At 45.6% G+C, this 18,071-nt stretch overlaps 1 protein-coding gene across 1 annotated transcript in view; it reads right to left on the reverse strand.

Annotated features, from left to right (window-relative positions):
* Positions 1–17,765, reverse strand: part of Fer1l6 (fer-1 like family member 6) — a 127,336-nt gene extending 109,571 nt beyond the window's left edge. Inside the window, exons 1-6 of the mRNA XM_006990681.4 lie at positions 17,687–17,765; positions 11,406–11,526; positions 8,510–8,564; positions 8,289–8,420; positions 4,167–4,229; positions 7–85 (exon numbers count right to left, since the gene is read on the reverse strand). Of these exons, the coding sequence (XP_006990743.1) occupies positions 7–85; positions 4,167–4,229; positions 8,289–8,420; positions 8,510–8,564; positions 11,406–11,526; positions 17,687–17,765 (529 nt within the window). The remainder of the gene's footprint in view (positions 1–6; positions 86–4,166; positions 4,230–8,288; positions 8,421–8,509; positions 8,565–11,405; positions 11,527–17,686) is intronic.
* Positions 17,766–18,071: the final 306 nt, after the last annotated feature.

Below are 18,071 nucleotides of genomic sequence, written 5' to 3' on the forward strand. Positions count from 1 at the left end.
GCTCACCAGGCTGGTTGTACACCGTCCCCACATCCACTCGGAAAGAGCCAATCAGGATGCTTCCTATCAGCTTGTGATGTAAGACCTATAAAAGATGGAGCACCAAGCCTGACTCATTTGTCCTTGAAGATATATCTGTGAAACGGACTCAATTCGGCAGAGACTCCTAGGACTTGACCCTTGTCTGGATTTGACCTTGTCTGGAGCACAGTGGTCATCAACCCATAGGGTCCTAAGTGTCTCATCGGTACCTCTTTCTCTAGCAGCTTTTTCTGTCCCTCTGCTGGAAGGATGCATGACACTCTCAGTGCCCGGAAGGTTTCTTTAATCAAATGAACCATGGTAAGCTACCCTTCAATACCCACCTCTTCCTGCTCAAACTTGACCCATCCTTCAGTGGCTAGAGCAAATGTCACCTCCTCCAAGGGTCTGTCCTTGGTCTCCTGGGCTGCCACTGTTCTTTCTTTCCTCAGCCTCCAAAACATTTTTCACAACTTTCTTGAGAGCTTATCATGCGTTGCCAGATGTTTGGTATTGAACAACAGAGTGAGTTCTGTACAGTATGGTGTGTGTGTGTGTGTGTGTGTGTGTGTGTGTGTGTGTGTTCTCATTAGCAGTGTGCAGAGTGTCTAGCCTGGGTACAGCAGCATGCTGAAAGGCTGGTGGCACCAAGAGAAAGTCCTGAAGGAAGGTGGCGTAGTCAGTGCTGTATCTAGAAGTCACAGTGTATGAGACACTGAGGGAAAAGCTGGACTACTTTAATCTTTAATCCAGAAAAGCGGAGCTGTCGAGAAGCGGACTGTGTGACTGAAGCGCCCTCAAATCTTGGGCATGTTGCATCCAGAAAAGGGGTCAGGTTCCCTGCGTGGTTCTTGAGTAACAGGTTGAGATTTCAACTCAGTTAAGGATGCTATTTCTTTGGCTGGTTAGAATCTCTCAGCAATGAAGGATTCATTCTCCAGAAGTAGTGACATTCCTGTCACTGGAACCCCAGGGCCTCAAGAACTCCATGTCATCCTAGAGGTACCTCCGAGATTCCTGCTAACTATAAATGCTATGATTTCTTTGATTAAGGGCAGTGTTCCTTTGATTCTATCCACCATGCGCCTCATTCATAATGAATTTCAATGAATATTCAGTGAGTTAATGGATGGTTGAAATAAGGGTGCATGGTAGGTTCATGGAGCTTCTGAGTGGCTTTTTGTCAGAGGCAGTAAGAAAAAGTAGTCAGCTGACCTCAAGAAATGACAGCCATCCCTATTTTTCTTCCTCCTCTCTCTCCTCTCCCCCTCTCTCCCGTGTGTGTGTGTCCGTGTCTCTCTCTCTCTCTCTCTCTCTCTCTCTCTCTCTCTCTCTCTCTGACTTGTTAGTGTTGACAGAGGGGACGCAAGGACAGCTTGGCTTCAGCGGAGGAGCTATTTAGGACCACACGCGAAAAGCAGCCTCACTTTCTGTGGCTAACATGACTCCCTGAGGTCTGAGGAGGATCAGATGCTTATCTCAAGTTCCTTTCACAATGTAAATGTCTCTGCGAAAGATGGAATGCAAGACCCTCACCCAATTCTTCCAGCCACACAGGAGACCTCTTTAAGGTATCTGCCTGCTGGCTGAGTGCCAGGCGAGCCTACTGAAGTTGGCTATGAGATTACTAGGCTCTGAGGATGTGTCACACACACTGTGCTGAGGTCCTGGGATCCTTGGGCCACTGTTAGAGGAAAATTGTCTATGGTACCACCAGAGCATATTATTATACCATGGTTATTCCAAGAGCATCTAATTATAGTCACCCCCACCCCACCCCTTTTTAATAATATTCTTAATTCTTATTTGAGGATTTCACAATATACAATGTAGTTTTGATCATATCCATCCCCCGCATTCTTTCTGGAACACTCTAACATGTCTGCCTCCTAAATTCATGTGTTTCCCCCCATTTTTTTTTTACTTCCCACTGAATCCAGTTAATGCTGCCCATATGTGCTTGGATTGGGGGCTATCCACTAGAACATAGGCAACCTATCAGTGACCATACTCCCAAAGAATAAAGACACTGGCTACTCCAGAAGCCATCCACTGCCAGTAGTTCCTCAGCTGGGGGTGGAGCCTCATGAGTCCTCCCATTCACACTGGAATTTGGCTGGCTTGCTATTATATCCACAGCAGTTTCATGGCTGTGATGGGAGTAGCCAAACGTTGTCTGATTGAATTTGAGGACTGCTCCCCAGGAGAGACTTTATGCCTAGGAATATAAACCTGGTCCAAAGGCCATTGACGGGGAGTGACAGGTTCCAGAGGGGAACCTACTACTGTTATTTTGCTAGGTGGCCATGCTGTCAGACTATCTTCTAAATACTTACATTTATACATCTAAATCCGTGCTGCTCTCTGCCTTGGTCAGGTAATCTGCAGTGGGCAGTGGTTAAACAAGGACTCATAGCCATCAAAGTGACCTAACACATGACGATAAGTCATCTCCCTTTCCTTAACATCGAATTCATTCTGGGCACACTGGCTTTCAGTTTATGAACCAGCAGAAAAATTGCATTAAACATAAGAGGGAGAGTGTTCCATCAAAATCTTTGGTCTCTCCCCAGGAGTCTTTTAAGAATGACAAGACTGTCTTCTCCCAAAGAAGGAAGGAGACAGGCAAATCAGCTTTGGTCCTATGTCTAAAATTCCATGTGTCCCTCATACAGTCATGACTCTTGTCTATGATAGGACTTAGAGGCCTGGTGATGAACTTCCTCTGCAACCTAGCACGTCCCTCAGCTAATGTAAGGCCAGCATCATCAGGTGACTGTTGGAGTGATGGCACAAAGCCCTGGGAGCCATCCCAGCTCCCAAAATATCTTCTGCATCCTTGTCATCACATCTGAAACTCAAATACTAAGAATGTTTGGCTCTCAATGACTTTCCATTCCTCAAGAGTCACATTCTTCAAGTGCTCCTGGGCAGGACGGTATCATACCACTGGAACCCAGGCCTTATGAGGGGACTTCGTTGACATTCAGCTGCAGTTAAAAGGTCATATCGCCTATGCATTGATCTAGTGTGTGAGCGAGTGATAAAAAGAGGCCAGGGAGAGAAGGACAGGGAAGAAAACTTCCAAGATGAATGGCAGCCTAGCAATTCCCACCAGAGTCGGCTTGACTGTTGAGGGAACTGTTTCCTCGTTCTCCACACACTTTTACCAACATACAAAGCAGGAGTTCTGTTCTTTGAGAAGTCTTTGGAAGACAGCACCTGTTCACTCTTCAGCGCTCACCCTATCACCCTCAGGCACACCCGGCCTCACACCCCTCTCTCTGGAAGAAGTGGCTGTTTTCTGAGATTGAAGGATACATGCCATCACCCGCCACCCACTGTCTTCGGTCCCTTTACTGAACAGTGTGCAGTTGGTAATGAGCTCAGCCAGCCATTTCTGCTCTCATTTGGGACAAGATGACTTCAGCATGCATACTTTTCCTTTCCTATTCCTGCCATCCATGTAAGCCTGGATAAAGCCCCCAGAAAGCCCAGGGAGCGCTCACTTTTTCTACTCTTTAGTCCGGATTTGCGGACAAACTTCCTCTCCCTGGAGGGGCTGAGGAAGATCTGTCCAGGAGATCCAACTCCCGTTGCAAAGATCCTGAGGTCTACACTTAGCAGCAATTTTCAAGAATGCCAGAATGCTGCAAATAATTTCCCCTGCTCATTAGGCATTATCAGTGAGGAGGTGAACATATGCGGTCCCTCCCTGGTTCCTATTCCCGTTTCTCTATTTATCACTGACTAGGAGAAGAGATGGTTATGATTAATTAGCGTAGCTATCATCCCAATAGAAAAACATAACATTAACTTGATTTTTAAAAAATAACTGAAAAATGGCAGTCAATTAAGATGTCATTTGCAACATATGCTTCATATCCCCACATCCAATTAGCCAAAGTTTTCTGTAGTTTACTGCTCGCTTCCAAGAAGCAAAGATTCTCTTGAGATGGTTTCCCTTCCTAAAATGCCCCGTACTGGGGATTTCAAGCTTTAGCCTGCTACTTCCCCAGTCACCGACCCATATTTATCCTCCTGAATCCAGGCATCGCTAACCATGCTGAGCTGCCCCAACGTTCCCCATGCCTAGAGTCTCTCCTCCTGGCCCCAAGCACCACCACCTGCAATGGTATACTTACTGAGATCTTGATGATCTTGTCAAAAAGATGCACTTGGGGTCCAATGAAGTCAAACACGAAGTACTGTAAAACATGAAGTCCATCTTGGTCATCAAACCCCCAGTTTACATCTAAGAACCTCATTCCTGGAGTGGGTTAGAACTGCATCACTCTAATCCACTGCTGCTTAGTCCTTATTGGCAACAGTAGATCAGTGTTTGATTGGTTTGTTCCCTACTGAAGATCATTTAGGTTGCTTTCTGTTGTTTTATATATTATATTTAAAATGCCACCAACCACATTCTTTCATAGGATAACTATAATTATTCCTCTAACCTAAACATAAGGAGAAGTTTTAGATCATGGATTGTATGAAGTTTTAGTAGTATTCAAAGTTCTTCCTTGAGGGACTAATAACACCATTAAAATTTTATATACACCTAATCCATTATCCAAAAATTCTACTTTTGTCTATTAGTTACTTTTCCATTGTTATGGTAAAATACCATGAGCAAGGCATGGGGAAAAAAGAGTCTATTTTGGCTTATAGTTTCAGGGGGACAAGATCTGTCGTTGTGGGGAGGCTTGGCTCTAGAACAGAAAACTGAGAGCTCCTACGCCAACCACAAACACAAAGCAGAAGGAAAAAACTGGCATTGGCACCAGGCTTTTCATCTCAAAGCCCGCCTCCAGGGACATACTTCCTGCAGCAAGGCTTCATCTCCTAAACCTCCCCAGACAATGACACCAACGGAGGAGCAGTGTTCAAATATCTGAGCCTATGGGGGACATTCTCATTTAAACCACCATAAAAGGCATTCATTTTACATTTTGGCTTTTGCTGTGTCTTTTCCAACCCTTGATATTGCTAGTTCTTTACCTGTTTGGTTCCTTATGATAGCTGAAAATGGTATCTTGGAGTAGTTTTAACTTTGAGTGAACACATTTAAAATCTTTCTCGGGATTTTTCTATTTCAAACATTCTTGTAAAATTATCAAGACTAACCATGAAAGGAATGAAAAAAAAAGATGAAGGATAGAGACTTTTAGGATGGGAAAAGTTATTAAATTCCAGAGTTAAAGAATTACCTTGGGGCTGGCAATATGGCTCTGTGGGTAAAGGCACTTCTCCAGAATCCACATGGTGGAAGGTAAGAACTGATTCCTGCAAGCTGTCCTCTGATCTTCATGATCATGACCATGATACATGCACACATGTGTGCACATACTCACACACAAATAACTGAACTGTAAGAATTATCTATATGGATCCCCAAATTTGCATATAGGAAGACTGATGATTAAAGAGACTAACAGGTGATGGGTGACCAGATTCATAATTCTAGTTACTTCTGGCTCTCAAGCCACACTTTGATTCTCCTAAAGAAGGGACTAGACAGTGGACGTTTCATAGAGGTTGAGTCAATTTCCTCTCAAATGAGGTTGCAGAATTTAAAGGTACAGAAGACTGGGGAGGTGTCTACATGAGTTGGCTGATGGAGGAGGAACAATGGCGTGGGCTAGGAAGGATGGGGACACTGTTGTGTCCTGGGTTCTTCCCTTTGCTCTGAGGCAAAGATATTAAAGAATGATAACTTGTGGAAAGACATACCAGTGGGGAGAAAAACAATGACAACAAACACCTTTCTTTCCTGAGTAAAATAAAAAAACAAAACTAAACTACCATGTGCTATACTAGGAGACCTTCAAAATGGTGGTCCCTGGGGCTGAGGTGTGGCCCCACAGTAGAACTCCTGCCTAGCTTATGGGTTTGATCCCCAGTGCTACCATAAATAAATAAATTTAAAGATGATGTTGAATATGTGGTCTTTAATAAGAAAACAGGTATGACCTTTAAAGAAATTTTTCATATGTAATGTCCATATACATATACTTTGTACACATTTTACTATGTTTTTTTTTAATGTTTGGAACTCGAAATATACATGGACATTTCACTTCAGTGAAATTCTTCACGCTGCCAAGGATGGCTATGTGAGCGATGCTGTGGACGGATGAATCCGTTCTACTACTTGCTGCCTTCAGCTAAGTTTCATTGTTGTACTCTAATGCCTTATAGACTTCTGGACCTGCACCCACTGTTCTAGCTAGCAAGCAAATATTCACCCATCCCTTCTTCCTCATCCAACACCCGATGACCTCGGCCTTCGAGGTGAGAAGTGACAAATGTCCCTGGCTTGCCTTCCGTTCTTTTTCTTGGTTTCCTCCTTGCTGCACTCGGGCTCAATTTAATGTCATTTAGAGCCATGTGGGGCATACATGGGCTGCAAAGAGGGTGCCGAAAGAAATTTAGATAAATAGAGCTTAAGCTTTGAGCTATTTGTGCAGAGAGTGGATACAAATGGTACCAGAGGGAGTTAGTTTAAGCTGTTTGTACAGAGAATAGATACAAAGGATGGCTAAGAGGAAGTTAGCTTGGGTTGTTTGTATGGAGATTAAAGACAAATAGTGAGGAAAAAAAGTTAGCTCAAGTTATTTATGCTAAAAACAAGAGATGATGTCAGGACATAAACAACTTGTAAATAGGGTGATCTTTAAAATGATTGGTTGGGTCCTTCATCCCCCCTCCTAGGGTTCTGAAGTTTTCTGGTATAAAAGAGGCTTACTGCCCATCAATAAATGAGTTCTTGCTTGACTTGACTCCTGCTGCAGCTGCATCTGATTGTCTCCTGGAAAGAGGGAGGCTGGAGAATGGGGGAGCAGCATGCACTTGCCTTTCCTTGGTTCCAGGCCACCTCTTCACAGGTGACCTAAGTTCCTGGTGGGGCAGGTCCCCACCGAGCCAAGACTTGCAGGCATAATCATGACATTTGACAAGTGAGTGGGGCTTTGTGGTGTCAGAGCATTTGTGTACACACTCTTTAATATCACATCCGTGCCAAAAAGAGGGAGGGAAGAGGGGGGGCAGAGACGGGGGGAGTAACATCTGGGAGGCTTGGGGACAGTAACGACAAAGAGGAAAGGAATTAACAGCTCAAATGTGATTGGGGGGTTTCCAGTTAATGTCATTTTCCACGCTGTCCCCACCTTCCTTGTAGATTATCACTAGGGCAGTAATGACGACTCCACAGCACTTTTTTGGCAATTCATGTTGTCAGGCAATTTGGCAATATCCAAGTTTAAATCCCTCAGTTGGACCACGTAAGTATATTTTAAGTACTAGCCAAAGGCTAAAAGTTTTAGTGTCCGTAGCTAAGAGACTAAACAGGAAATTAGGACCTATGAAAGCAATGGAAAATTCTCCAGCCCTGAAGCCGAAGCGAGCTTGGCCTGTGTGGGCAGCTGTGCCCTACCCCAGTGCCCACTGTTCTGTAAAAAGAACAAGGCCTACGACAGTGTTGCTGAGTCTGTCACTGGGGCACAGACTTGTATTCCTGTACATGCTTGGGATCTCTCTGGAAGATCCTTGAGTATTGTGAGAATGAATCTTTTCAGGGATGAAATCTAGGGTACTAAGACCCAAACATTAGTGGGAAATGAGGTTTTCCACCATACATTATTGTATACTTTGCTTTATTTTTACCAAATAACATTTTATTTATTTGCAAAGAGACTGTTTAGAAACTTCCCTCTTTGGGGTCTTCCTTTAAAATTTCTATGCATTGCCCGGCAGTGGTGGTGCACGCCTTTAATCCCAACACTTGGGAGGCAGAGGCAGGCTGATCTCTGTGAGTTCAAGGCCAGCCTGGGATACAGAGTAAATTCCAGGAAAGGTGCAAAGCTACACAGAGAAACCCTGTCTCGAAAAAAAAAAAATTCTATGCATCTTACAAAAACACAAGTGTTTTGCTTTCCAACAAAGTATGCTTATTTCAAATTCAGTCATTAAATTTTCAGTGTGGCTCCTGTACCGTGTCTCTAACCAACATTCGAGGTTCATGGAACGCAACCCCAAGGCTTAGAAGCAGGGCAATGAGCTGGTGAGAAATAAGAAAGCCAGCCTCTGTTCACTGTCTTATTCTCAGGGCTTCAGGGCTGTGCATGGAAAGAGCTCAGACTGTGCTCTGAACTTAGATGGGAGACAGAGGAGGAGCCCTAAGGGGCTCCGCTTTCCTGCTTGGCTGAGGAACCCTTGTATGTCACCCACGGGGATGTGGGCCCAGAGGATGCTCTGTGACTTGCCTCATTATAAAACGGGCTGTTGGTTCCCTCCTTCACTGTGCTCTGCTTCTTCTCCTCCCCAATCTCAATGGTCACAACCGGGTCGATGTTCTCCCCCACCAGCTGGCGGGCCTCAGTGATGGTTATGGCGATCTGTAACACAAAACAGCGCTCATGCCTCTCTGGCCATTGCTCTTCATTCTCATGAGGGGGATGCTGGGTAGGATGAGCCAATCACTTACTTGATAGTTTTGAGATTTGACCTCCCCATCATGGATCTTAGTCAGCAGTTTTGCTCTATTGAAGTAAAGTTTAATATACTGTTTTATATTTGTTGATAATATTGTACACAAGTGTAAAATAAAAAAAATGTCACAGCATTACATAAACAATGTAACAGCAAATTAATATATCTCAAGTAAGAACATTCTTCAGATGTGTAAGCCATGGTAACATTTTTTCCAAGAGTTTCTAAATGTCTTCATTTACACTCTGTCATAGAGTCCCTCTACATCTTCTAGGAAATAAATATAAGCAGACAAGTAGTTTCCTATGACTCAGTTTCCCTGTCCTAGTAATGAGGCTAATAATATCATTTATACCACAAAGCAATTGTTAGAATTAAATAATATAATGCATATAGGCATTTAACCAAGTGTCTAGGAAGAATAAACGCTAGCATTTTTATATGTAATATAAAAAGTTTCCCATGTTGTTTGTTTATAACCTTACAGAAATAACAATTCCTCAGAAAATTGGAGGCAAGGATGGGTAGAAGTAAGGATCTGCCCTTTGCCTGACTAGTTTTAGACCCAGGAACTCTTTATCCTTTCTAGAAGATATAAAAATTTTGAGTGTTGTGATTGCTTTTGAAAGGATTGGTAAAGGAGGAAATTGGAAGGGAAGGCCAAAACGACATCTCACTGAGTTTCACAATCCCAGGGAATTCATTTATCTAGACTGTCTCAGGTAATTGAAAATAGATGTGCAACACCTGGGCACTTAGATATTGGCTAATCACGAGCAGAGAAGGATCCTTGTTTCCACAGAAGTGGCAATGTGTGGAAAATGAACTGAGAGTGAGTTGAATTGAATTTTGTTCATCTGGCTTCTAACAGTGACATGGTGTACCTGCCTTCATCCTGCGTCTGCTGACTGTAATTCAGGCCAAAATGCTGTAAGCTACAGAAATAATTCCCAAGACTTTTGGATCAGACTGATCTGAGTTAGAATATTTTTCTCCTCAATTTTAGGCTTTCTATTTAATTTCCTTATCTGAAATAATAATTCCTATCACAAATGGTTAACTCTGAGGGCTGAAGGTGAACAAAATGTATATATCATTCACATGCTCATCAATCAAATGACAAATTCAGTCCAATTACTCACAATTTGAAACCTAGAGCTCAGCTTAGTTAAGAGTAAAATAAAGATGAATAGGCCACCATCTCTGCCCTTGTAGAGTTAGCAACCTATCCAGGGGAAAGAGGGCCAAGGTGTATAAGGAAAGATCTAGTATGTAGTGTGAAATGTCCCATGGGGGTATGTGTGTGATGGAAGAGCTGAGTAGAAATTCCCTGGGTCTCAGTGAGCAAGAAAGACCTAAGTACAGAGGTGGGGTCTGAACCAGTATTGGGAGGGCAGAATTTCAGTCCTTTGCTCTGACCAAGGAGGAAGAACAGGCCATCACTCCTTACTTCTCCTCCTTCTGCTCTCCTCTCTTCTGTAAATGACCTGGGACACCACAAAAGATGCTTGGGAATAACTGAAGTGCCTAGTCAGAAGCCACAGGAAGGGGATGGTAGTTAACAAGGTGCAGTGGAGACAGAGAGAGAGGTGTGACAGTGTGCACACAAAAATGTCGCGTCTGCTTTTAAGTGTCACCCCTGTGTTTGTTCAATGACTTCTACCCATCTCCCACTTCCTTCTAGCCTTCCCCTACATCTACCATGATATCACGGCTTAGAAAGACCAGCTCAGGTACCAGCTCAGGTACAAATACCAATTTGTATTCCTGTTAGTAACTCAGCTGCATGGAAAGAGAACGGAAGGGCCTGATAAACAACCACTCATCAGATATTGACATAAACAAATGCAGTAGACAGAAAACACCGGTGACCCCAATGACTGGCTTCTCCCCTGGATCTGCATCTTATTGTCCCCCTCCCACTCCAACCTGGGCTGGCCCCGTAGCTGCATTGGTCAACTCGGTGCATCAGAAATGACCTCGGCTAGTTCTGAGCCTAAGTCTCAAGAGACCTCATGTGCCTCCACTCTCCCCAACCCTGCCACGGCCAATGTTGGAGCACACTCTCTGTCTGCCCTGTGGTGAGTACAGTGGTGCTGGCCCTAGATCAGGCGCCCACCTCGGGCTAAAACCACTAGGCTGCCAAGTGACTGCATGCATGTGAATAACAATTTGACAATGGTTTGGGATCACTGAAGCCATCTAACCGACCCACAGACTCAAGGGTAACAATCAAGGTTTTTTTTTTTTTTTTTTTTTTTTTTTTGGTTTTTCGAGACAGGGTTTCTCTGTGTAGCTTTGCGCCTTTCCTGGAGCTCACTTGGTAGCCCAGGCTGGCCTCGAACTCACAGAGATCCGCCTGGCTCTGCCTCCCGAGTGCTGGGATTAAAGGCGTGCGCCACCAACGCCCGGCAACAATCAAGGTTTATATTAAGCCACTCATTGGGGTGGCTTTGGTTTGGTTTGATTTCACAATCACAACCAACTGGTACAGCATGCAGAAGCCAGTTTCTTCTGAATCTCCTCTGGTGGTTTTAGAAGCACCTTCTCATTTGGGAGAAACACGAAACTAGGGTGATTGGGATCCTGATGAATTAAAGAGCAGGTTAAGGACAGTGCCCAAACCTGCCTTCTGCTCTTGGGCTCATCTCTTAACTCCCAGGAATGTAACCAGAGTCATTTAAAGTCTGAAGCTAGTGGGACCAGATTCTGCTGAAGGCTGACCAGCATCTGGAGGCTGGCGCTCAGAGAGAAGCAGAGTGGACACAGAACTCTTCCTTTCCTAGACCTTTGGCTCCTGAGAGACACTATGTCTTTTCTTCAATTCTCTGAGAGTCTGGCACACTCACGGTGCAAAGTGGGTGTGCTGACTACCTGTAAAAACACCATACCTCCTTTTTGGAGGAGCCGCGGGGCCAGGAGTGATAGAAGCATCGTCATGAATCACGTCTCCCTCTGGTCCTTCCTGGTGAGAAGGCCCTTCCTGTGGTGCTTCAGAGTCACTCTGACCATCTGTAGACACAAATGAAGAAAGAGAATCTTGTTAAATCAAAGTAAGGTGGTAAGCAAGCCTCTGCTTTGTGTCCACTACCATAGGAGGTACCATAGCTCTGCCACTGTTGAATTTGATGTTGTATTGACAGAAAAGCCAGGCAAGCAGACACAAAATTGTGTGTGTGTACGCGCGCGCGCACGCACGCGTGCGCGTGTGCGTGCGTGCGTGCGTGTGTGTGTGTGTGTGTGTGTGTGTGTGTGTGTGTGTGTGTTCATATATAAGAACAAACAGAAGGCTCAAACAAACAGAGTCACAAATTAAGGAAATCCATCCAAGATCTTGACTAGACGATATCCAAAGCAAATGAGACAGTCAGGAAACTGGAGGCAAGACCCCAGTGAGTGGTCATTCTTGTATGTGCTGGCCGGCTTCGAATGACAAAATGCTGTGCTGTAAAAAGAGAGGGCCTCATCCTTGGACCCCACAAGTGGTGTCTTGTACAGTGAGAACAAAACCAGGTGGGCCAGGGCCACGGTAGACACAGCTAAGACGCTTAAAACAGAGCAGAGAGAGAGAGTCTTCCGGATTAGCAGGTAGGTCCTCATTGCAATCACCTGTATCCTCACAAGAGGGCCCAGAGGGAGATTTTAAACAGAACCCAAGACAGCTTTGTGACCCTGGAGGCAAAGGTTCCACTAACCAATATCACGAAGCAAGGAACAGCCCAGCCTCATTCACTTTGTTATGCTTTAGATCTTAGATGTCCCTGAGGCCAAGTGTTGACAGTCTGGGAGGTGGGAGACCTGTAAGGTGTAGGGCCTAGTGAAAGGGGGTTATGTCACCAGGGGTGTGTCTGTGCAGTGGAGACTGGGACCCTGGCAGAAGTCTCCCCCCCACCTCTCCCAGCTTTGCTCTGTCATGAATTCCCTGTCGTGATGTTTGGTCCAGCTACTGGCCCCAAAACAGCAGAACCCAGCAACCGTGAACTGAAGCCATGAGCTAAAATACATCTCTCCTCCCTATTGTTAGGGCTAAAACCCAGACAAAGGGCTAACTGAAGTACCTAGCTAACATATTAAAGCAGACCTGACTGCCACGTTCTCCCAGCATCCCTCAGTCCCTAGCTGTTACAGGGTATGGCTGGCATGCCCAGCTCCCTACCCTGAACTCTCCAGCCCAGGGGCTGGGCTGCTCTATATAATCCAGCCATTTTGGCTAGGATGGTCCTTCTTACATTTTACCCTCCTGGCCTTCTGGCTCTCCCCTCCCCGACTCTCTTCATATGGCCTGGTTCAGGGTCATGTTCACTCTGGACCCTCCCAGATGTTTCTGCCTCTGGCTATGCTCTCCCTCATATCTACAAACAAAACAAAACAACAACAACAATGACAACAAAAACACCTCCTCTACCATACCTAGGAGCTTTATTATTATTTTTATTATTATTCACTTATCAGATGATCACCTCAGGTGTTCTGTCATAGTGATGGAACGCTGACTAAATGCACCAGAGGTTGGAGGGAGGAAGAAAGGATCTTGAGATCTTTGACCCAGGAATGCTGAGTTCAGGCATCCGGGCTTCATAACTGAGAGAGAATAATTTTTTGTGCTGCTTTAAGTTACCAAATGACCTGCCCTAGAAAGGACAGCTTACTCGGAAGCCCGAGGAAACAAAGTTAGAAGCACTTAGCGAACCCAAGTGAGTGGGTTGCAGTCATATCCCCAGGTTCTTCCTTTCTAACCCAGATTCTGGCTAAACTCATGGCGACATTGCCCGGATGCCAAGATGGTTTCAGTTCCCCCGATGATGATCAAAGGCGCTGCACATATACATGTTACTTTCTCTTGGTTCTATGATTTTCTTATCTCTATTTAAGGCAGAGCTGAAGCCTGCTATGCCAGAGTCATTAGGAAAAGAAACAATGTCCCAGCCCTGTGCCTGTCACAGCCTAAGAAGGGTGGCTTAAATGAGTCATAAAAAAACAACAACAACAACAACAAAAAAAAAAACCTCCTGATTTTTTTTTCCTTCTATAAAACGAGAACTGAGTAAGGAAAGAGTTCCCAAAACGTTGTCAAGCAACCAGGATCTTTTTTTTACAGATGTAATTGTATTTTGAAACTCTCTTTTCCTCTTTATCAGTCTCCTTCTGTGTGTGTGTGTGCGTGTGTGTGTGTGTGTGTGTGCGCGTGTGTGTGTGTGTGTGTGTGTGTGTGTGTGTGTGCGCGCGTGTGTGTGTGCGTGTGTGTGTGTGTGTGTGTGTGTGTGTGTGTGCACTTCAAATAATCTTGTCATCTAGATGCTCTCCATGGATCAAAGCAGTGGAGATTATGGAGGAAAAGGTCTCAAAATGACACAAGTATACAAAAAGCTCATTTGTTCCAAGTTTTCTGGGTGTCATTTTGTGGGGTGGAAATGAAGCTTTCCACAGGGCTTATGAGACTCAACTATAAATACATCAACTGAATTACTTCTAATATACTTTCCAGCTTTAGCATGTTTGGGTTCTGGTTTTAAGTGGACAACTGTGCTCAGCAACCTTGAATCAGACGACAGATGGGCTCTAGCAGCCCACTCCCCGGGAGCTGGTGTCCCTTGGCATGGTCTCATTAGACTCTCAGTAGCTACGGAGAGGAAAGCTGATGAAGAGGAACAGAATTTACTGCAGTCTCAGTTGGGAAAGTCAGGCCAAAGCCAGACCAAAGGGTTCTCAGAATTAACACTGGAGCCTAGCCAAGCACCTTGCAGCCTTATGACAACAATATAAAAAAACATTCTCTGCAGACTACAGAATCTTATGGGTGCAGAACTGCTCACATGGTTACAAATGTGCAGTAAGCATCCTTAGGTACCTCACAAAAGCCAGACAGTGTGCAAGGTTAGATGCTGGAGAGGCATCTAACAGACCATGCACCCCTTCCTCCAAGCTTATACGGGAGGGCGGTGAGAGAGACCCCCAGAGATCTCAAGGTAGGAAAGTCACCAGCTGCAGCTTCTCTATGGCAGCCACTCATTCACTGACTGTAAGTGCAGGATGATCTTCACAAAACACAAATGAAGGATAGCACGTGACTTCTCTTGATGCCTTCCAGTGGCTTCCCATCCTGCTTAGAAAACCATCCGAAGTCCACATGACTCAATGCCAATGCCTTCCTCCATCTGGCTTCTACGTGCTCCTCCTGACAACCTAGCCCTATCACCTTCACGGCTCTCTGCCCACCCAGGCCTTCCTGAGTTCCTTCTGACTTAACTCTGGCCCAACCTGCTCTTCATCCATTAGTCTTTTTTCTACACACACACACACACACACACACACACACACACACACACACACTGAGCTCCTATCTCTGTTGCCTGTTCCCTAGTGGCCTCCTTCCCACTTTGAAAGTCTTGCTTTGAACGTGACTTCTAAGAGAGCCCTTCTCTGGATGCAGACAGTCTCTGTGTCAATGAGCCAGGAATCCATAGAGACTCCCCACCCCAACCCCCAACAGCCTCCCGCTCAGCCCAGCATCTAAGCTTCCTCCTATTGGTCCTCACTTGTAATGCCCTTGCCGCAGTGAGGGTCCTGACGGCGTTACTGAATTGGATGACTGGGACGGCTACAGGGTGATGTGGATGTAGGGAGCCCACAGAAGTTCATGCAGTTGTTTGAGCTCAGAGCAGCTACTCTGCTCCTATCCCATCCTCCCAAATGAAGAGAAAGAGAGAGAAAGGGCAGAGGGAGGAAGAGGAAGAGGGACCAGACACTTAGCAGGTATTCCACTAACTTTCACTGAAGAAGTAAGTGAATGAATGAATGAATGAATGAATGAATGAATGAATGGTCAGAGGAGTTACAACTTGAGCAACTAATGGACAGAAGGGTTAGAGTACCAACAATTTTGACATAATTGCAATGCCTCAAACTAAACATGAAATAGATTTTAAGGGTACCTAAACATATCTCTCTCTCTCTCTCTCTCTCTCTCTCTCTCTCTCTCTCTCTCTCTCTCTCTCTCTCTCTCTCACACACACACACACACACACACACACACACACACACACACCACAAACCCTAGCTTCTCAAGCAAAACCAAGAGGGAAGGACCAAAGATTCTGCTCTGACACCCGTGTTTGCCCCTCCCCTGCAGGCCAGCCCCTCCCAGCAGGATGGATACCATTTACTTTCTAGGAGGGGCTGATAGACGCCTGCCCTGTTTGTTTTGTGGGCTGAAGACTTAACCAGAACTAGTCACAGGGCTAGCTCCCCTGGCATGCCTGTTGTTGAGGCTCTCATCTCCTCCCTGCTGGGTAGTAAGGGAGAACTCCTGACCAGAGGCCATCCCAGCAGCCAGGAAAGCCCGGGCTCTCTCGGTGTCAACTTTCCTACTTACAAGGGACTCATTGGGGCAAGCCACTCACCCATTAGAACCTCTGTTCTGACACACAGGCAACAGAATCTACCGCTCAGGGTCATGAATGATGCATGTCAAGTAACACATGTCAGAAAGCTCATTAAATATGTCTTATGTGTAAATTTCATAAGGTCCCAGAGGGAAGGGACCATCTCTTAGTCAACCTGGTGTCCCCAAGACTTAATTTCAAGGACCAGGAAAAGATCCAGAGCCTTTTAAATCTCCCATCCATACACATACATATTATCAATTTGATTGAATAAACAAGTATTCCTTTTAAGTTCTCAGGATGGGAGGAGAAGATTGTGTGTGTGTGTGTGTGTGTGTGTGTGTGTGTGTGTGTGTGTGCCAGAGGTCAACTTTGTGTGTCTTCCTCAGTCATTCATCAGCTTGACTTTTGAAACAACATCTCCTATTGGTCTGAACCTTACTGATTGAGAAAGGCTGGCTCAGCCAGCCCTGGGGATCTGCCTGTCTCTGCCACCTCAGGACTGGAATTGCACACCACTCTACTGGCTTTTTCAAGTGGGTTCTTATGATCAAACTCAGGTCCTCCTGCATGTATGACAGAGCCATCATCCTAGACTTCCTATTAAGCTTTAAGCCTTGTAGCCACTGAAAACACACTGCACCCCCTTCCCATCTAAGGGTAACTCTTAGTCATGACCACCAACATCTCAGTATGAATGAGTGTCCATTGCTTTCTCTCTGAGACTGAGTTTTACTCAGAGCAAAGAATGACTTGAGGTGGGGTGTGGGGCTACAGTGCAGCTATGGTGGATGATACCTCAAGATGTGTGAAGATGGATTATACCCATTGCACCATTTGGGTCTAGAAATGGTCCAGAATGCCAACCTTTGACTGGATGTTATCCAAGCCACTAGGCGGATGTCTCCAGGCGACCACCCCAGCCAGACCTGTCCACTTGGAAACCACAGATGCAGTGTGATTTCATCAATGCTGAGTGTCTACCCAGTGCAAGCCTTGGTCCTCACTTGGCAGAAGGAATGACCCGTTCAAGCACAGAAGGCCAGGCAGCCTAGACTGAGCTCACAAAGCAGCTGCTTCCCAGCAGGCTCCCTGAGGCTCTGGGCAAGCTGACTGACAGGCATTCTATGCAGACAGAGCCTTCTTAAAAGGACCTAGTCCCACTTGGTTTAGGCACTACTGTTGCCATCTTGAAATCCCTCTTAAGGTCTTAACAATGGCTCTACATTTTCACCCACACACCCCCCGCCTTACAAATTTGGCATCTAGCCTTTGCCATGCATAAATTGTATTCTCTCTGTGTCTCTGTCATCTTGTCGGGAAAACTGGGGTAACGATTCCTGCTGGTAATGAGATAATGTATAGAAAGCCCCCTCCCATCTTACTTTGAGAATCCTGACTTTTACTTTGAAAAATGTCCTTGATCCTCCTCCAGGGCTATGTGAGGTCAGTTTGGTGACCCGTACCATGCCCGTTTGATAATGGGAGACTCCTGAGCCACTTATCCAGTGAAAACAAAGGCAAAAACTGAGCTTGAACCTGTCGCCACTGTCTCAGATGGACCATGGCGCTCCATGGCGCAGCAGGTATGTACCCCACCCCTGTTTGTCGATGATGTTGGGCCTTGGGGTGATTTCCCTGAGGCCCACACCTGTGTTTGGAAGAACCTGAGAGTCAGCAGGCAAATTACTGCACCCCACACCACAGACAGCCACATTCTCAAGTAAGGAGAGTCCCGTCTGTGAGGCCCTTTGGCCTGGGTAGTGGGCAGCGCCCACCTCACACCTCACCTTGTGCACCCTTGTTGGTGAGGATCAACCCCTTCTCTGCTTTATTTTTCTTCTTCTTTTTCAGCTTCAGCCCAAACATTCCTTTCCTGCAAAGAAAAAACAAAAAACACCTCATCAATCCAATCATGGAAATGAATCATCACCCCTGCTGGGAAGAAGCAAGCACACAGAGATGGTACATCCTCCTGGCTGGCCAGCCCCCTCGTCTACCCAGGGTGGGAGTCAAACGAAGGTGTTGGGAGAGCCTCACCAGTCCCCCAGGTTCTCCTTCTTGTCTAGAAACTACCGCACATGATGGGAGACAGGCTGGGGGTTGTGATCGTGCTAGCCTGGAACCTCTAATGTCTTCAGGCTTGCCCATGCCAGGTGCTAGGATCGACTCTTA

Source organism: Peromyscus maniculatus, chromosome 20, assembly GCF_049852395.1.
Source record: "Peromyscus maniculatus bairdii isolate BWxNUB_F1_BW_parent chromosome 20, HU_Pman_BW_mat_3.1, whole genome shotgun sequence".
Taxonomy (NCBI): Eukaryota; Metazoa; Chordata; class Mammalia; order Rodentia; family Cricetidae; genus Peromyscus; species Peromyscus maniculatus.